This window comes from Numenius arquata, chromosome 3, assembly GCF_964106895.1.
Source record: "Numenius arquata chromosome 3, bNumArq3.hap1.1, whole genome shotgun sequence".
In the NCBI taxonomy this organism is placed as follows: Eukaryota; Metazoa; Chordata; class Aves; order Charadriiformes; family Scolopacidae; genus Numenius; species Numenius arquata.
Window position 1 is genome coordinate 69,133,957 of NC_133578.1, and position 21,421 is coordinate 69,155,377.

Below are 21,421 nucleotides of genomic sequence, written 5' to 3' on the forward strand. Positions count from 1 at the left end.
CAGCACTGTGGTTGAGTAGGTGCATCACTGTAAATTAGCTCTTGACTGTTGTGTTATCTGTGTCCCCCGAATCCACTTTGACCAGGTGCATCCATCATGACTGCCACTGGTGGTTATCACTTGAGCAGGGTTGTGAGAAAAGGTCAGGTTGGGTTGGGGGGAGCACACTGTCACACTCTTGCTAGGGGCTTATTTCTTATGCTTGAAATACTTGTAAATTGTCACTTGTGTCTCCGGCACGAGCCTTTAGAATTGAAGGAAGGTTGGGAATCGAGCTGGTGTAGCCATCAGAATGGCTACAAAAGAATCATAAAGCACTGTAGCTGTTGGGAAAATGGTCATTTACTGAGTGTCTTATGGCTCTATTGGGAAAATGGAGCAAAAGATGTGGTTGTTGGAGGCCATCTGAAGGGAACTGTTTTCTGGATTTCAATTCAATATTTGTTGCAGAAGGTTCTCCTTGTCTGCCACAAGGGCCACAGCTGTATCTGGTGTTCTTTGCTCACCATTCAACAAAATAAAGTTACTTCCTTTGCTCCTTTTTCTTCTGTTACTGCCACTGGGGAAATTACATTTCCCGGAGGTGAAGGCTATCTCCTGCTAAGCATGTATTAGTGTTGTCTTCCAATTAATTTTTGCCTTTGTGGGAATACTTGCTTCTACATTTCCTGCTGCAGTGGTGATACCTAAAAGAACACATAACATCTGCAGCAAACTTAGAACAAATCACTTCTGGTTCACTGTGCACCCCATGCTTTTTATTTGTTGCATGCTGTTACTGACAGGGGGTGGTGAATCTGTAGTCCTGCTGCTGGAGTAGCTTGGGGAGTTGTTTGCCTTTCTGCAGGCATGGTAATTGGTTAGAAAGATACTTAATGGGGTAGAGAAGAAGGAAATAAGAGTTATATATTCAAAGAGTCTGGGTTAATTTCATGGCTTTACTTTCTGAGCACTGAGTATTTAGCTAGAAGTGAAAATCATAGAATGGTTTGGGTTGGAAGGGACCTTTAAAGGTCACCTAATCAACTAGATAAGGTTGCTCAAGGCCCCATCCCACCTGACCTTGAACACTGCCAATGATGGGGCAGCCTGTGGTTTGTAGAACCACAAAAGATGCCGTATAGACTGTTGCTTGTTGTTTAGTACTTAAAGCTCTACATCACTTAATTTATGCTTTTCATTGTAGATGCATGGTTGTCAGTATAAGGAACATTGCTAATTTTGCAACTTGATTCAAACAGGGTAATTTGAGTCAGGTTTATTTATGCAGAATTGAAATCTTACCTGATAATTTTATTTGTATTAATATAAATAGGGCTAAGTAAATTTCTACTTTTCAGTTAACCTATTTAGCTGTAAAATCAATTAATTTGCACCTCTTGCTATGGATGTCCTGTTCTGAAAAAGTTTTTTTAAAATACAACTACTTTCCAGCAGATCGAAGCATAGCTTAATCGAAGGTAAAGAGCAAGTAGAAAAAAACCGCCTAGTATTTACTGTGGAATGCTCAAATGTGGTAGACTTGTAGCAAAATACCACATCGTTTTTTGTATGCATATTTTTTGTTGGGTTTTTTTAATGTCCTAAAAGCTTGCTGAGAGCCCAGGCTTGGCTAATTTGTAATTCGTTGGGCATTGTGCACTGTAAACTAATTTTAAGCGTATCTAATTTTTCATGGAATGCAAAGGGAATGTCCTCTGGATCTGTAAGCTCAAGCTGGTTTTGAGGACTTGAACTTTTCCACCCCCAATATTGACATTCCTGGGAATTATAATAGTAACTTTTATTCAGATTTGCATTTTCAGGTTTTATCAGTTCTGCTTTGTCTTATGGCATAGAACTTTTTTTTTTTCATACTTAAGTAATTGAAATTAATGTGTGAAGCAGAACTGAAACTATTGCTATATGCTTAGTGAACAAAAAGCTTCCTCATATTTATGTTGCCCTGTCTTTTACAGATTTTTTTTTTTATAGTAGTGATATTGTATATGAGTTAATGAATAAAGTGATATTTTCTGATACGTTTGCTCCCAATATGGTCTTGTTATTGGGGTAATTTGGGAACTCCACTGTTGAGAATATTCATTTGGAATTTAAATCCCTTATTCTGTCTAAGAAAGGTTTACATGTGTTAGAGTTAAGAAGTAGTAATACAAATTCTGATGGGAATTTTTTAAAGACTGGAAAGAGGAGAGATAAAAAAAGGTTTTAAATAGTTTTGATCTCTCAGTTTGCTTAATTATCATAGGCTTGGTTTTAAAGCCCAAACACTTGGGCTTTAAAAGGATGGTGAGGCATTATTTTACAATTGATAATTTGATTTTTATCTTGTTAGAAGTACCTCTTGTGAAAGGGCACTGTCATGGGAACATCCTTTAACTTATTGTTTCTTCTAATTTAAAGTGTTCAGCTTTGTGTGGAACTGTTTCAGAGAGAATTATCTTGTAGATAGAGGCAGTTCATATTTCTTGTCTCGCTGTTTTGCTTTGTTTTCCCCAAATTTTGTTGCAAGCTGCTTCTAACTAAAAAAAACTCTGCAATTTTTCTCCTAAGGTTTATTGGCATCCAAAGCTGTTGTTGCGGATGGTGCTGAAAAAAAGGAAGGCAACAAAGAAACAGCTCCAGTCCTGGAGCAGGTATGAAATGGTAGAGTTTGATTCTTTTGCAAGGTTCCCACTGGAGTGTGCCATGGAGATATAGTACCTACAACATTAAAATTTGCCCCTTCAGATATAATAGGGAACTGAAAATTGATCTTATGTTTACATTTCTGGCAGAGCCAGAAGTATGGAATTTAATTGTCTCTAAACACAGTGTTGACTTGAATTTCAGTAATGAGCTTTTGTGTTAGAAAACTAACAGAAAATAAAGAAAAATGAAGTCTCCATGCAACAAATGAGGAGACCAGTGTCCCAAGGTCCAGTTTTATAGCTGGAACCATGAGACTGGCTTAGGAAAAGGCCCTAACACAAATTTGACTTGTGTTTGAAACAGGGTTTTTGACATCAAGTAGAACTTCTTTTAAAAGAAGTTTCTTTTATATTGTAAGAATTTGGTGTTGTAGGCTTGTATGTGTTTTATGAACCGCTCAATGAGCCATACATTTTGCAAGGGTGTGTATTTTAATAAATACAAAAAAGAAACTTTTAAATAATGTTAAGGGTCTGATTTTTAAACCTGCATATCTGCAGGATCTGCTGCCGTTTTATCTTTGACTTCTTCTATTGTGTTCAGGCATTGCTGGACTCCAAGCTGTGCATTATCTTGCATATTAAAAGGGCTGAATGCCTAAGCACAGTAAAACAAGCTAAGGATGAGCAGTAGTCTTGATTCAGGACATCCTTGTTTTCCAGTGATTTAAATCAGAGCCTTAATGTAGTTTTAATACAGCTTTTTTGTATTCATTTTCATTCTCTAATTTTAACAGCAGCATTTGAATAAAATAGCCTTGCTGCCCACGATTCTTAAAAGAACACTTCTGTTCTTAAGCCCCGGCACACTCTATGAACACTCCCTACCCTAGGCTTTATTTGATATTTTGGTTGTACTGGTTCTTCAGAGCTGATATATAATTGCATTGCTGTGGTTTTTCCATTGACACCGCATTGGATGTGAGTCCTGTCAATGGAACACGATTTTCTGTTTCTAATGCTGTCACTGTAATGGCCAAGTGAGCCACTACGGTGTCAATGCATTGACCGATATTTTGCATCAAGGTTTACAATGTATTGACATGACATTCCATTTCTCAAATTTTTGCATATTAAAGATGCTATGATTTTATTGCTCCTGTGTGTGATATTTTCAATGTGCAAAAAACTGTGAAATGGCTTACAGCATGTTGTTTTGGGAAGAATCATTACAATGTAAATCTTACCATGCAGAATCCCATTGCGGTGAATGGGACTTTGTGGTTTACATAGACTGTGTATGCAACAGTATAAACTACAGTGCATATTTACTACAAACTTTTTTGTTACTTCTTAGACTTAGTAACTCGGCTGTTTCTGTTTTATTGATTAGATATTAAAAAAAAAGATGTCTCTGTCATTGTTTACATGCTAATGGTCTGAAAAACCTCATTTTTGGGAATACTAGTTAAGCTCCTTTAAAGAGGCATCTAAAATCCCAAATTGTCCTTTTCCTTTGCTTTAACTAAAACCAGAAACCTCACAACCATTTAAATGATTAACTCTGCTCTGTGGGGAGGAAAATTTTTGAGCTTAAAGCCTTTTTTGCTAATTTCCTGCTCAAATTCAAATGGCCGAGTTATAAACCTCCCCAAAAGGTTTTCCAATAGCAAAGCTGACATTCCTTAGAAGTTTTGTCTGCTGCTGCTATGAAGTTGAATGGGTAAAATATGTTGTAGGGTTTTTTTTTAATAATGTGATACGGAACATGGTAGAAGTATTCAGGCCAATAGCCGAAAACTGACTTTGTTGATGGAAGTTTATTTTATTTATATTTATATATTTTTAGTTTACAGTTGTTTTAAACCCAAAACCTCAGACGATTAGTTTCAGATACAGTAGTTTATTTAACTGTATTAGGGTATGTCATGTTATATTTCCTTTTGACCAAGACCTGATTAGATGAATAACATGAATTCATTAAGGTTTTTAATGTTAATTTGTCCTGTTAAGAGGTTAAGCACCTTATCAAAATATTAATTTAATTTTTTTAATCTTGTTTAAATAACTTTGTAATTTGGAAGTAATGGATGCTGTAGTAATGTCTTTCACATCTGTGAAGATGAACAATAAAATTGTTTATTTACAAGTTATGACTCTAATTAATTTCTGGTAATACCTTTCATAACCAGCATAGGTATACTCTACAGTTCATGCAATATTTTATTTAAATGAATAAACTGCACTTAGTACATGTGTAACTGAGTTATTCAAGGTAGAACTGGTGTCTGCTGAATGGGAGGTTTTGCACCGGATCCTTACATGATAACTCCAGCAATCTATTCATGTAGCATTCAGGGGTACCCTTTTACAGATGTAGAATGTGCACTTGGGGTTTTTTGGTTTGCCCTTTCTTTTTTTTTTTTTTTTTTTTTTTCCAGTGGAACATGGAAAGTTCCAGTGGAAAAGCAACCAATAATACCCTCAAATGATCAGAGATGTGATGTTTTTTAGTTTGGATAAAGAGGTGCACACATTCTAGAAATATCTTTCTACTTTCTTAGTTATGGTTTTATTAGATGGTACCATGCTGTGTGATGTAACTGGGAGAAGGTTTAAGAAAACGTGTTCAGATATATTAGTTTGCCTTTATTGGGCAAGTTGTAACACATGCACAGTTTATTCAGTCGGAAGATCTTCCTTCCAGTTAAAAATCTAAAGTGCTGATGTCTGTCAATGCATGCTAATTATCTAAAAATAATACTTCAGTATGTGTGTTAAGGATGAAAATTGAAATTGGAAAGCTGCATCATATCTTGATTTTTTTTCTTTTTTCGTCAAAAACTGTTTTAACTCTTTATCTGCTCGTTTTTCCCCAACAGTTAGCAATCTATTTAACCCTGTCGTGCTAGAAGTTGTGATTTCTTTATGTGTTTGCACAAACATATAATGTGGTGAAATCCAGACTCCCAGCACTGAAAGGGGTTGTGTGAGAGTGTGTTCAGTATTTGGAAACTTTTTATTGTTTTCAGACATTCCTTAAAGGAGCATTATCAACTTTTTCAGGTTCCTCTTTAAAAATGAAATTTGTGTTAAGGTTTTCCTGTGGAACTTTTAAATTTTTCTTATTAGAGTCAGGGAAATGACTGTGAAGGGAAAATCTTGACAGCTTTTTTTGCTTGGTCATAGCTGTGCAAAAGCTTGTTGGAGTTCAACGCGCATCTTCCAGATGCTCCTAGTCCTATAGTTTAGTTTTGGGTAGTCCCGCAAGGAGCAGGAAGTTGGATTGGATGACCCTTTTGGGTCCCTCCCAACTTGAGATATTCTGTGATTGTAGACCAGCGTGTGTATTCTAGCTTGTAACAAGCGTTCTCCATCTTATACTTTGAGACAACACTGACAGTCCTGGTCTACTGAAGATGAAATAGACAGAAACTAAAAAGACTTTGGTGAATTTTTAAAATGGGGATAGAGGAAAAAATGTTTTGTTTTCAGGCTTTTTGCAGGTATTTCAAATAGTATAAAATAAAGGGTGTTCTGAATACTGAAAGTAAGTGATAGTGCTCCTTTAAAAGCAAAAAAAGTTTAATGTGATGCATTTTAAATAGTTTTCATTTGTATTGAAAATAATGTTGCTTTAAAATGTGTTTTGAATACTAAAGTTGCTTTTAAAAAGATCAAAATAGAATACAAGAACTACAGCGAAGAAACTGAAATAAAAGTATCAATTTTTTATTATTTATTCAGGAGATTTCACCTAAACCACAAAGTCAGAAAAAAAATGAAGCTGATATTAGCAGTTCTGCCAACATTCAGAAACCTGCACTGTTATCCTCAACTTTGTCTTCAGGAAAGGCTCGCAGCAAGAAATGCAAACAAGAATCTGGAGATTCTTCTGGGTGTATAAAGCCCCCTAAATCACCACTTTCCCCAGAATTAATACAAGTCGAGGATTTGACGCTGGTCTCTCAGCTTCCTTCTTCTGTGATAAATAAAACTAGTGAGCACAGACATTTTAAAAAAAATACCGTAATTACTTATAAGAGATATACAGAAATTTTTTGGGGTTATAAATGGCTATTGCTTTGAAAAATGAATCTGCTTTAAATAAAAGGTCCAAGCGGGAGAATTAGGGGTAGCTCAGTATTATAAAAGTCACCTAATAAGGCGTATGAATTACTCTACTGGAAATAATACATTTAAATAATACATTTATGTTTATAAAGTCGTGGCTTTTAATGGTTGGCTTTCCCTCCAGCTTAAATCTCCACATTAGTATTAACAGTGATACAGGAAAAATCAAACCTCTCTTCTGAAGGGGCCTGATTCATTAAAAAGAAAAGATGTGCACCTTGGTTGTGGACCTTCCCTTCTCTCAGAAATTCTGCCCTCAGCAGGCTGCTGTGCTGTACCTGTTGTTGGCTGTGGCATTCTTCACCTTATGTGATATTTCCTGCAAATATGATGTGAAAGAGAAGATGGGTTCAAGATGTGTGATGGGCGAATATAAAAAAATTGGGTTTCTTTGTGTCAGAAAAATGCTATAGGTGCTCAGCTTCTTGATATGTGCAACTGATTTGCAAAGTACCAAAATACTGGTTATCAGAAGAACAGGGAAAGTTTTATGCTGCATCCTTAAATACGCTATTTTTTGGTGAATATTAGAATATTTTTTTTTTTCGAGATTACATTAGATGTTTAGTGTTGCCTACGGTCAGGCTCTTTGTTGCCTACCTCATTAAATGATGAGACCAGGAGTTGAAATAAATGTGGGTTCCAGAAAGTCAAAAGCTACATTTTTGTTTCACTTTTAGAATAGGGATTGAGGACGGAAGACTATACCTGCATCATGTGTTCTCCTTAACCTTGATTTGATATTTTCCCATAGGAGTGAAGTTTCTCATAATCTTTTCTTACACATAACTTTAAATGAATGGGAGAGGGAGGGATGCAAATTCAGCCACCTTTATTTATTCAGGCCACACTGATATAAATTGTATAATATTAGCAGTCTTCCATATTGTAATGTGCCTTCCCTCCCTTCCCCTAAACTAATGGTAAGTAGTTTTCCTTGAGCATGTTTGTGTTTTGAATTAAGTTAGACTTCTCTGTAGTGATGTTTTAAAAATTAGCTAATTTAAAAATTGGTTACTTAGATCTTGTTAGTGCTGTCACTTAATCTTTGGCTTCTGAGTCTTTGCCACCTCTAATGGAAATTTAATTTTGCTGCATATTTATTTTTAAATCTGTACATCTTTGTAAGAACTGCTTAAGAAAAGGAGAGAACAGTGATTTACAGTGTGATGATGACTTAAATGTTTTCTAAGGCAAAAGTTTGTGAAATGGGGTAAAATTGGACAGGTGTAGGGGAGTGTGGGTTTTTTGTTTTTAATGAATCAGGCCTGTATTAACCTATATCAATGGCCCCTCCCTTTTTTTTTTTTGAAAAGAAAAAGTATGAGGTTCTTGAGCCTTCTTACTGCGCCATGCATTGGCACTGTGCATTTGAAATGTAGTTGGAGTATTGATATCAGGTTAGCAGAAGACGGGAGGTGGGATATAAAATTAACCACTGCTTTTGATTTCTTTTTTTTCAAGTTGTATGTTACCACGACCCATGAATTTTTAGATCTTTAACTGTGATCATTTGTTCTGCTTACTTGTTAAATCCTATTCCCCCTTCCATTACAAGTAGCCTACTCTCATGGGTTATCTGGGGGGGTTGCTTATTGTAAGTACAGTGTTTGCCTAAAACAGCCGCCTTTATCAGTGGGGAAGTACATGCCCTAATAATGTATAATAAGCAAAAAGCAGAATCATATAATGAGCATAACTCTCTTTTTGCTCCTGGTAATCACAGTTTTTAATTTTACCAGTTCTACTGTGATTACCAGCTTTGCAAATAAGAGCTATTTAAAGCACTCCCCATCTTTAGATCTAAAATACTGCGGTAAGATTATGGTCTATCTCTCTGCTTCATGAACATTGAAAGATCTCTTTTTAGGTCCATCACAGCCAGTGAATACCCCTAGATCCTACAAACATAGCCAACGGAGAAGAAGATCACAGCGTTTAGCCACTTGCTCCTTGCCTGATGATTCTGTAGAAAAAGTTTCTTCTCCCTCTTCAATTACTGATGGAAAAGTGTTCTCCATCAGTGGTCAAAACCAACAGTCATCAAAATTGGAGGGTAATGTATCTTAATCTAATAAAGAACTGCCCAAGAGAAATTGAATCATAAAAATTAGACCTTTCACACTTTTCGTCTAATGGGATATTTTGACTTATTGTAGCTAAAGCTGTTCCTATGTTATGTAACGCTGCAATCCAAACTGTTGTTTGTTGGACCTGTGTATCTTTTTTAATATTACATTTTTTCTTTTATGTAGTACCTGATGTTGCTCATATGTCACTTGAGAAGCGTGGACCATGTCTCCCTCTTGACTTAAGCCGTAGTTCGGAAGTTACAGCACCACTATCCACAGAATCCACTTTGCGTAATGAATATCCCAGTAAAGACAAGGAAGATATTCAGATGATTACATATCTTTCTTCCAAAGCAGTAACTGATGGAAGAGTAGCTACAGCAGCGTCAGGTAAAGAGATTCAGTATACAACCAGTTAGGCTTATAGTTATAGGGTTAAAATGTGTATATGTTCAGTCACACAGAGGGGATGCTTTTTGTTTTCCCTTTCTGCACACTCACAAACCTGCCGCTCTTCCTGGGGTCCATCCATCTGCATATATATCTGCATATTCTTCGTCTTCCACTGGCTTTGAGCTGCATTAACACCTTTTCTAACACACTTAAAGGAGAATCTGAAAGTGTGGAATATAAAAAGCAGTATTTCTTTCACAAATATTTTAGATTGTTAGAACTCGTAAAAAGCATTTATGAAGTTTTTTACTAACATACTAATATATACCAAATCTAGATGTTCTCATTGATTTTGTGGCTTCAGCTTTAAAACTCAGCATTTTGCAAGGCATTCAGCATTCCTCTACCTTTGCTTCTCTTGGCAGTGGAAATTTTGTCATTTGCTTGCTACGAAATGAAAATACTTCTGAAAAATCCTCTAAAACCTGTATAAACTTGGTTCACCCTCACAGAGTTACCATAGAGCCCGGTACTGGAACTCTGCTGCCTCTCACTTTGTAAGAGTTTTCTGGCTACTGTGGTTTAAGTGAATTACTGGATAGAGGCAATTAAGTGTTTGGGGAAAAGGTTTACATAGTGATTTACAGACCCTAAAAGTGGGTTGTTTTCATATATTTTTGTCATAAATAAATGTCTTATGTGGGTGAGTATCATACCATTTTTACTTGGCTTCCAAAAAAGAATTCTCTCACAAGCCTTCATTTGGTTTGGTTTTTTTTGGTTTTTTTTGTTAAATGAGAAAATTGTTTGATAAAGAAAGAGGAGGGAAAAATCAAATTATTGTACCCTGCTGGGGAAGTGTTTTGGTAAATATGATTAAGGGAGGATATAAGGGAGGACAACATGACCTTAAGATATATAATCATGACACTCAAATTATAACTTAGTCTTGTTTAAGGGGGGGAGGAAATAACAACTTTGCATTCAGGTGACAGTAGAGCTGCAGTGCTCATTAGGGTGGTGAAGCATTTTTTTTAGTACGTACAGCCCCTTCTTGGGTGTCTGCTCACACGAGCTCCCTCCAAGAGAGTAAGGTTAATGGAGTTGTAGCATCGCTATTTAACCTGATGTAGCAAAAGCTAAGTAGAATTCTTGGGTCAATGCTGCATAAATTAAAATAGATTATTGTAATTATCCTTTCTCTCTCAAAAAAAAAAAAACCAACCACCCTATTAATCTCTTAAACTAATTTGTCAAAATAAGGGCTACAGGAATTTCTAATGAGCTGCCACTTAAGCTTTTAAAAATACTACTTAATTTCTCGAGTGAAACCATATGATGGTCTTGGTTTGCCTTTGATACATTACATAGCAGTAGAACTGCAGATTTCTGGGAAAATTAGTTCTGTAGATGTCCTTTTATCTCATGTCTTCTGCCACTAAGAAGTACTTTGGGGAGGTGTATATTTGCCCACTCATAGAACAAGTTCGTAAAGGAAACTAACAGCTTCCAACTGCCATCTGTTTCTTGTTTATTAGAACTCATTTCAGTTACTAGGAATTTAACTTCTGGCTGTTCTGGTATCATTTCTGGATCATTTAATGCATAGCTGGTAAATGCTGATGAGTATTTATTTGTTGTCCACTTCCGTCATGGGACTGGCTTGAACTCTGTGTGAGCTGCTTCTAAACCCCCCCATCCACGAGTGCACTTGTACCTGTTGGTTGAGCTGGGTCTTGATCTTCGCCACAGCTGAGTCTAATTAAAGAAATAATGTTTCATTTATTGCCACCTTTCTTTATGGCTTAAAAATATCTGACACATCCACATGCTTTGTGTCAGGGAAAACCATTCCCTGACAAGATTACCTGGGATTACTACTTGAGTCCAGAATGGGAAGATGCAGCGCTTGCAACAGTTTATACTGTATTTAGAGCTTAATGGAGCTTTTTTTGGACCTACATAATTAAAAGAGTGATAAGCTCTCAAGGAACTGATTTGCCAGCTACCTTTTTGTCTTCTGGGTTTTTGCCTTATGGACAAACTTGTCTTTTGTTCCTAATTTTCATGTATTAGTTTTCCTTCATGCAATAGAACTGTCTTGAGCTTTCATACTTTTATCCAAATGTTAGAAGTTTTCAGAATTATGCAGCCCAGCACCCACTTGAGCAATATAAGCTTTATGGGCTGAAAGACTAATCTAAGCAGTCTGATACCTTTAATTCAGAAATTATTCATAAAAAGTTTTGGAGATCATTGCCACTGTTAGTAGCATCTCTAGGCCTCTGTAACTGAGATTCATGTGTCTTTTGGGTTCATCTCGGGCTTCTACCTCTGGTGCAACTTGTTTGTCTCCCATCCTTCTCATATTCTTCTAAGAAGAAAAAGAAGAATGTAGCTTTTAAGTTCAGGTTTGAAACCTCTGGAGTTACTCTACACTGTTGAATAGCTTTTCTTGTGTTCTCTGCTTTAGAAGGCATCTTTTTACTTTTGAAATAGCACAGGTTCTCGTCATGTTACTTAAGCACGTGTAATTAGACCAAATTCTTGCATGCTGCAGGAGAATAAATAGAATCCACTCTATTTATCACTACTTCTCCTTTTCTAATGAACCTCTTTAAACAATGGCAAGCTAATGTATCAAGGAGAGGTGCCCAAAGCTTTCCTTTATCATTCCTGTCGATGCTTGAAATACTGAGAAAAGTTAAGTTACCTTATGCAGGAACATCTGTCTGCCTAAGTGTAATTTAATATATTGCATTGTTTAGCGTATGCATTGTGACTCTATAGATTACAACTTGAGAACACAGGTGTAAAATCCAGACTATTCTGTAATTATCTGCTTTTTTTAATCTGAAAGAACTAAATCTATGTCCTTTTATGTTATTTCTGCTGCCTAGATTTTTTTGACACAGTCTGAACAGGTCTGGTGTTCTAGATTTTTGACAATGGTGGAATTTGCTAAGTGTGCTTAAGTTGGACCTGCTGTCTTTGTAATCATTGAAGTAGATAACTAGATAGTTTTAGAAATTATGGAAGTAACAGAAATATTTAGCCTATTATGATCGCCAACCCTTCTTTACAAGAGCTGTACTGTTTTAGACTCAGATGCAATTTGTGGCTTTGAAAGTTTAGACTTCTGATGGGGGATATCAGTTGAATCAGTTGAAAAAATAATTTTATGTTGTTGAAAATGATGCATTTCAATCACTACTTGATTCAAAAGATACTAAGTTGGTGTTTTAAGAGGGGAGGGATGAGGTGCACTGAGGTGACGAAAGCAAAAATGGCAACTCATAGTATTAACACACAGATCCTTGCTCAAAATGAACTTGTCATTTCATAAAGATGGCCCAAAAGCACAAGGATCAATCCCTGCAGTCCACAGGCTGCATGGAAGCCCTGTGACACTGTGCTAGGCACTGCTACGCTACCAGTTCATTCTTGAACAGAGGTAGTGCTCTGCCTAAACTGGTGTGTGGACCTACTTGTGATCACCCCATACTGCACACGTAACTAAGAATCCTTTCTTTCATTTGTCAAACTGCTTAACATGTAGATAACTGGCTTTTTGTCACTTACCCTTTCATAGGCTTTAAATTCGCAGTCAGCCTGAATATATGCAAAACGCTGTAGTTTTCCAGTTCTGCCTACATGAAGTCCAGATCTTTCTGTAGGTGTAATTTTCTTTAAATTCCCAATGATTTATCTTGGTTTCTGTAACTCTACACCATTTGTGTTAGTTTAACTGTTATATATTGAGCAAACATAATTTCAGCAATGAGTCTAGGTTTTAAAATTTAAGCGAAGGGAAAATATTGTTACATTTACTAATATAACAGTATCCTGTTTATAGCAGTAATGTTACCCTGTTATCATTAGCTCTTATTGCCTGTTCTAGCTCAGTCTAGATGGTTTTGCTAGTAGGGTAACATTATGTTAACCGTGTGGGAGAAATTTGCACTTACGCTAAAAAAAAACACCACCATATACTTTTACATAATTTCATTGATAAGAGTCTATTGCAGCAGGAACAAGCAATGGCCACTGTGCAAAATTTTCAGAAAATGACATCAGTAGGTTTGCTTTTTTTTAGTAAACTCTTGCCAGTGTTACTGATTACCCTGCTTTTAAGAGGTATCTAGGCTCTAGTGAACTAAAGCTCTACTTACTCTGGAGCCGTTTGTTTTACTCTGAACATCTATTGACAGACAGGTTTGTGCCCTAATTTGAATCTCTGCCCTGAAGTTTCCAGCTGATTCTTGGGGTAGGTGGCTGAAGGCAAGCAAGAACCTTTCATGTCCTCATCCTTCCTAAAGATTGTTTTGTGCAGGATCTGGTATTAAACTGTAATATGTATTTAAAGTGCATTTAGATAAAAAATTCATCCTGTGCACTGGGAATTCCAACCAACAGATTAATTACGATAGAACCGTGAATTACGCTGCTCATGTTAGGATTTAAGTTGTATATTAACGCAGATGATGACATTTCTATTATTAGGCAAGTTGAGAAACCATAAAAAGCCATGGAATAGAATATCATGCAACAAAATAAGTTGCTTCACGTTGGTACAATTTATTTTAATGTGCTGCACTGCAATAAGCAGTACGGCTGAAAGCCCGTCTGTGCTGTTGCGCTTGTGGCAGAGCGTTCTGTTCTGTGCCTGCGCTCGCGCAACGGGCTTGTGTCACTTCTCCGTGCCAGACCAGCAGAGGTAGCATTGGGAACGTGGCATAAAGCAGGCTGGAAATTGCTGTGCTTTGCTTTTTTTTTTTTCTTTTTTTTAAATCTGAAATGAGTCTTCTGGTCGTAAAATTGATTTTAGAACAACGACCTAATCTGTAACTTATCAAGTCTAATCTGTAAGCATCTTTCTCTCTGCTAAGTGTTAATTGCAGACCTCCTACGCTTTACTGTGTGGGAGGTGGCTGACTAGAGAGCAGGAATTCCTCAGCAGGAATAAAATTGCAATTAAAAGTAATATTTAAAAAAAAATGGTTGTATTTCCGTAAAGGAAAACTTTTATAAACTAATATTTTTTTTGCAGTATTTGCCCTTCAGACTGCGATTTGTCTACCTTGTCTAATTTTGTGGTTACTTGTAAGGCATAGTGATTGCACAGTTGAAAATCAGACTTTGCAAGCCTTAACACTTTATTTAGAGTTTAGGATTGTCAATTTAGAATGATTTCTGATGAATAGAAGTAACAGCCAAGAATAACACTGCAGTGTACGCAGGCATAATAGTAATTTCTTTCTTCAGGTTAGTATAGAAAAGCAGTTTGGAGAGTTCTGTCATTGAGATGGATGTTTGTGTGACTGTAGCAGGTTTCTGCCCATCATAAATGTTCCCTCAAACAGTTGCTCAGTTACCAGCTGATTACTTTGTCAGATGTGCTTATGTTGATAATTATTGTGATAGTGAAGTTTGTTGTGTTGTGGTGATCAATAGCAGAGCACATTTGAATGCCTGAGATCGGGATTTCTTTTGAATAGTTCTGAAAGTTTAAATACTAATTCATCTAATATTGAGACTAAAGTTCTCTTGAGATTGTTTGGATGGAGTATTCTCACATCTTTTCATCAAAATGGCATTGACCTGACCAAATTATGTGCATTTGGGCGATCCTTTTGTGCTCTTTTTAGAAACGAGACAAGACGTTGATAGCATGATGATGTGGAGAAGTGTCACTTTTTTATTTTACTGAGGTGCTAAAATAAACTCATTGCTCCACAGATGGCAAAGCAGTTCAGTCCTGTAATAGAGACAAACGTTAATTAGGAAACCCAGGAAAGGAATAATTTGAATAGCATTTTGTGTGGATGACAAGTATCCCAGCAAGCTAAGTCCAGTTGAAACACAGACAAAGGCAAGAGCCTGAATAGGAGACCAGTCCTGAAAAGGTTATGGTCTTAGGTGAAATGGTTGATTTGAAGGAGTGAAAAGGCTCAGGTGGCCTACAGCTCGTGTCTGCTTCGTGTTAGAAGCCAGAATGCAGAGCTGAGCAGCTGTGCTGGCTGGATGGCATCATATGGTGATGTCTTGCATTCCCACAGTTGGGAACTTCTGGCGCTACAAAGCGCTGTGTGGGGTGGAAGGTGATTTCTGTAACTTGCTATTGCTCTGGCTGTCCCTGCAGTGTTCTCGCTCGGTGGCATTTTGGTTGTTACCCTGAGAGGGTCTGCCTGGGAGCTGGGCTAAGTTTCACGTAACGCCTATGTTGTATCTCAGTAAAGTTCATTGAACTGTCCAAGCCTGGAAGGCAACCTTATGGAGTCAACAGTCAATCCTGAGACGTTGTTGCCTTCTCCCCAGAATCCTTTTATGACTGATGAATTCACTAAATTATCCTAACACTGATTATTTAAATGCTTTTTGTTGTTTTATTACTGAATATTTTTTGTTTAAAAAAAAAAAAAGGGAGGTCAAAGAACCCAATCCAGATCATCTTCATATCTTCTTTTCTTTAATATCTTGAGCACTAGCAGGTGTTGTTCAGGACTTTATTTGGTTCAGCACCGTAACTCACAAGTGTGTTTTACACGCTGATACTTTTGTTGGGCCCCTGTGTTGAGAGACGTAGAAGGCAACTGGTGCCTCCAAGCGTTTAGAGCTGACGTTGAAAAACCTGAACCCCTTTATGGCTTTGCAGAGCTGCATTTTTGTACAGTGTCCGCGGCATGGACCTGAAATGTCTTCAATGGTCTGATGAAGATTAGGCTTTCCTAATTACTTTTAAATGAAACTTAAAGCTCTCACAATATTGATGAATGCAGTAATAGAGAGTTTTGAATGACCTCAATAATGTCATTTATAAATAACTCTTCTTCTAGTTTATTTGAAAATTCTATTGTCCTATTTGAATATAAATATTACCAATGAAAATTATAACTTGAGGGTGTTTTTTACCATGTTATTTTGCAATTTGCATCAGATAAAGATTAAAAAACACCGAACTATTTCACTGAATAAACTTTTCTGAATAGCATAAGATCAGAATTGTCAGTACATGATGCTGAACTCTGACAAATTATCAGTGTTTTGCATGGAATTAGAATGTGGATTAAATATACACATGAAAGACAGTAAATGATTCAAATATTATTAAAACCAATGAAATGCAATAAGCAGAAGTGTAAATTTTATACATAGCACTAAAAATGTTGTACCAGAGCTTAATTAGAGTGTTAATTTAAACGATATTGACAATGTCAGCACCTTTAGCCCTTACTATTGGCATGGGTTTCTATTATAGTGAAAAAAAAGGAAACAAAAAGTCTTAAAAGTAGACTTTAAACGGTACAATTATTTTAAAAGTGAGTGCGAATTCCAAAGCAGACAAAGAAACCTTGTCTAGTCTTGCATGTATTGTCTAGTATGTAAGACTAAGACCTAGGCATTCGTATGTAGTAATTCTATGCTGAGTGTGATGATATTATTACCAATACTTGACATTTCAGGGATCTGACACAGCCAGTGATCTGGCTGCAATCCTTACAGAATGCCTAGTAAATCTGTCTTCTTGTTTTCAGCACCCTCGTCCCATGTACATGCCTTGCATCTGGAAATGCCTTTAACCAATAGTCTAAAGTTACCCAAAGGGAATAGTAAAAAAAAGAGATCTTCCACATCAGTGAGCTCTGAAGGGACAGAGATACAGTGCTCTGTGCCCGTAAAGGAGAAATGTTTTGAGAGTCTGAAGGAGAAAATATTAAAGAACATGATTGAGAAGGACAAGCACTCAGAAGTTGGTAAACTACAATACTTTTTGTTTCCAGTGCTTTAGACAATAAAAATAATTTTATTGTTTGTATGTTTCTTATTATCATTAGGACTTTTTACGGTCTAATGACTTTAATGAGAAAGTGGGTCATCAGCCAGACATTGCACTTACGTCATATATTCTTCTTCAATTTGCAGGTGCAGTGAGAATGGAAAGAAAAGGAAAACTGGAAGAGAAAAGTTCTTCAACATATGGTATGTTGAGAGCAATAATATTTTTAGGAAAAAAGGAAGAATTCTGGAATCTTGATGTCTCTGAAGAGCAAATGTAAAAGTGTTAAATATTTCCTGGGCCCGGCTCCACTTCTTTTGTCCGTTATATATAATGACAAGTTTATAGTAGAAGAATTTTATAAGAGATTTTTTTATAAGAAAATAATTTCATACGAGAAAATGGAAGTGCCCATAGCAAGGGATTGGAAGGATCTAAGTATAACCTATGAGATGCCTGAAAAAGAAAAGAGCTTCTTTTAGTTGAATTAGTGATACTGCCTTTATTTCCTTGTACTGACTGATTGGGGGATGGAGAGGAACAAGCAGATGTTACTAGCAAAGTGTTTGGCAATTCTTGAAAGAAAATAGAAATTAAGAGGGCTTTCGTTTTACTGTGTTTAAAAAAAAAATAGAAAGTCTTGTCCATCTCTAAAAATTTTAAGTGTTTCTGCCTTGTGTTTGCAGGAGATAAAAGTTCTGTTTCTGTATTCTCCAAGAAGATAATAAGACTCTGATTTGTGTGCAGGAAACAGTCCTTAAATACTGACTTTAAGGATTCAGTTTCTGCAACAAGTCAATTTCCTCATTATTTATCTCACTACTTGATTGCTTAGAAAATTATTATGGAGTGACAATGTTGTGGGATATATTTTGTCTGGGGAGAAATTACCAGGATAAATAGATATTTTTTTTCTGAGACAAAGTACTTGTCCTCATGTGTATATCAACAGTGCTTAGGAGTGAACTGCAGTGTAAAAAATGTATCATAAATTTTAGTCAGAACCAGTTTTCTCTGAGGATGTTGCTGTGCAGTAGAAAGTGCTGACAGCATCAGCAGTTTTGTGATACTGAAACTTCTTTCAAGTGATTTTCTACCACGTGTTTTTAAGACGATGTTATCTTCTTATTTTGGGGGTTTGCACTTTTGAAAACTTTTTGAAACCTTTTTGTTATAAGCTGTAAGTAAAATTGACATTATAAGCTATTTAAATAATGTCACTTATTTTGTGTGTTTTGCTATATCTTCTTTTACTATGATATTTCATTTGGAAATATTTAAAATAGTAAAATGTTATTTGCTGAGAGAAATTTCTCTGAACCGTTCTCCCAGCAATTAGTAAGAGACGTGCCCAAGATACCAAGTAAATTAACTGAATCATTTTGATCTTACTAGGCAACTGGAATACTTCATTTTGAATGTCATGTTTAGGTTAAGCCAAATGAAGCAAGTAATTGGGAATGGTACAGCTGTTTTAAAATGTTTGTTTTTTTTATTTCAGGTAAAAAGAAAGAAAAGGAAAAGGAGAAAAAAGAGAAAAAGGAGAAAGATCATAAATCAAAACAGAAAAAGAAGAAGAAAAAAAAGAAGAAATCTAAACAGCATGGTAAGTTCAATTTACATTTTTTTTAAAATAAATAGAACCACTCAGGGTATTTCTGGCATTAGATATTAACACTTGTTTCTAAACAATAGGAATGTCAAATTTTTGAAATTTCAAAGAATAGGTTTTGGCCTTAATTGTTACAAGGACACTTAGGTCTGTGACCTCATTTTTGTATTTATAGTGTGTCTGTACATGATAAACACAGATCATAGAATCATAGAATGGTTAGAGTTGGAAGGGACCTTAAAGATCATCGAGTTCCAACCCTCCTGCCATGGGCAGGGACACCTCCACCAGACCAGGTTGCTCAAAGCCCCATCCAGCCTGGCCTTAAACACTTCCAGGGATGGGGCATCCACAGCTTCCCTGGGCAACCTGTTCCAGTGCCTCACCACCCTCACAGTAAAGAATTTCCTCCTAATATCTGATCTAAATCTCCCCTCTTCCAATTTAAAACAATTTTTCCTTGTCCTGTCACTACACTTCCTGACAAAGAGTCCCTCTCCAGCTCTCCTGTAGGCTCCCTTCAGATATTGGAAGGCTGCTATGAGGTCTCCCCAGAGCCTTCTCTTCTCCAGGCTGAACAACCCCAGCTCTCTCATCCTGTCTTCATAGGAGAGGTGCTCCATCCCTCTGATCATCTTCGTGGCCCTCCGCTGGACCCGTTCCAACAGGTCCATGTCCTTCCTGTGTTGAGGACTCCAAAGCTGGACACAGATGTGTCCAGATATTTCACAGATGGTTTTTCTTCCCTCAAAAGATATGCTTGTTCTTCTCATATCTTCAAATTCTTTATTTGAAGCTCTATATATCCTCGTTAGTTTACTTGAACATAAAAATTATTCTAGTATCTAGTCTGTTGCTAAATTTCAGTGGCTTACTGTATAAGATGCAGCCCCTTCTTAACAGTTAAACCCTTTCAAACCACTTTGTCCTTCTCTTTTCTCCTTGTCCGAGAAGTCCTCCTGCAAGAATATGGTTTAAAGTAATGTGTGCTCCCGATAGGTTTGGTGCAAGGCTTTAAAGCAAAGAAAAAATCCCAACAGAAACTTTTTGGTGCTCTGACTATAGGTTTCATTGTCAATCAATGTTCATATAAAACCCATATAACACAGAAGGTAGATATTTTCTGTTATTTGTACTGTTCTGTTGCAGTGAGGTCAGTACCAATACAGCATGAAGTAATCAACTCAACTACTCATTGAATTGACTCCCCTACAGTGAATATACTTAGGAAATGGTGTTTTTGACAGGAGAAAGTAAATATTAACAGTGGCTTTGTGGAAGATATTTAGGAGAGGTGCATTGTGGAACACATTGCAAGAAAACTGTAGATACAGGTGGTAGCAGGAATGCTTCCTACAGAAGGGTGAAGGCGTAGAAATCAAATTACTCATTTATGTTTAAAGCAATAAAATTTAAGAGGAGTAAATGAATAGCTACTCTTAATTACCATTTGACCAGCATAGGACAGACATGGATCTGCTCAAGTGGGTCTAGAGGATGGCCACAAAGATGATCAGGGGATTGGAGCACCTCACGTAGGAGGACAGGCTGAGAGGTTGTTTAGGCTAGAAAAGAGAAGGCTTTGGGGAGACCTTATAGCAGCCTTCCAGTACCTGAAGGGGGCCTGCAGGAAGGCCGGGGAGGGACTTTTTAGCAGGGAGTGTAGTGATAGGACGAGGGATAATGGTTTTAAACTGAAAGAGCATAGATTTAGATTAAATATTAGGCAACTGCCTTTAGTCCAAAAGGTGATCCATAGAGCTGCTGTGGGTAACCCATCATGCTGGGTTTCATGCCTGGATAATGGGGATGATGATGCTGCTGGGACGTCCCTGGGAGGGGTCTGGGCAGGGTGTGTTTGTTGTTTACCTGCTCATCATCCTCCTCTGGGCTTGTGCATACCCTGCTGAGATACCCCCGAGCCCATCCCAGAAGCCGTCTGCCCTGATGGCTCCTGGGCTGGGCCTGGGAGCATCCCAGGTGGGTTTTCTTTGGGCTCCCTGGGCCCCTCTGCAGGGATGCAGACAAAGTTTTATCACTTAACCTGACAGGACCATCTGCAGTTACTTGTAGGTAGCAATTTTGGTGGTACTACAGACAGACCTAAGGCAAAATGAGAGCTACCAGCAGCATCTCTGAGGACAGCAGATGGTACAGGATGAATTGTGGGGAGAAAAAAAGACTGAATAATGTTCAAGGAAAAATTATTCCTCTGTACATTCAGAGATGGGGGAGAAGGGAGTTAGAAGGGTAATACTTGTCTTAGCTATTAAACTTCATGATGTTTGTTACTGGAATTTTTTTTTTACAAAATACGTTATGAAGAGCTTTTGCCGTTTCATACTTACAGTTTCATCATCCTAATACCTCAGTGTTGATATTCTTTACTTCTGAACATAATGTTGCAGTATACTTAAATATTCTTTTTTATTATTATTTGTCTCAAACTTTACTTTTGTAACAGCAACTTATTTTCTTTTAACTTTTCAGATTATTCAGACTATGAAGATAGTTCTGTTGAATTCTTGGACAGGTGCTCCTCTCCGTTAACACGGTCCTCGGGGAGCTCTCTGACTTTGCGCAGCATGTTCTCAGAGAAGAATACGTCATACCAGTATCCAAGAGCTATCTTGTCTGTTGACCTTAGTGGAGAAAGTAGGTTGGCTGAACAGCATTTTTCTGTTCGTAGGTTTAATTATTTAAGAAAGAGAATTTTAAAGGAAATAATTTGGTTTATATTTGGGATTGTAACTATAAATATGGTGACTGATTTCTACTCCATCTATTTAAACCAAAATGCTTA

The 21,421-nt window shown here is 36.9% G+C and overlaps 1 protein-coding gene across 1 annotated transcript in view; it reads left to right on the forward strand.

Moving 5' to 3' along the window:
* Positions 1–21,421, forward strand: part of PHF20L1 (PHD finger protein 20 like 1) — a 52,931-nt gene that overhangs the window by 20,896 nt on the left and 10,614 nt on the right. Inside the window, exons 9-16 of the mRNA XM_074145329.1 lie at positions 2,554–2,636; positions 6,378–6,630; positions 8,635–8,820; positions 9,020–9,226; positions 16,765–16,983; positions 17,153–17,209; positions 18,508–18,612; positions 21,109–21,273. Of these exons, the coding sequence (XP_074001430.1) occupies positions 2,554–2,636; positions 6,378–6,630; positions 8,635–8,820; positions 9,020–9,226; positions 16,765–16,983; positions 17,153–17,209; positions 18,508–18,612; positions 21,109–21,273 (1,275 nt within the window). The remainder of the gene's footprint in view (positions 1–2,553; positions 2,637–6,377; positions 6,631–8,634; positions 8,821–9,019; positions 9,227–16,764; positions 16,984–17,152; positions 17,210–18,507; positions 18,613–21,108; positions 21,274–21,421) is intronic.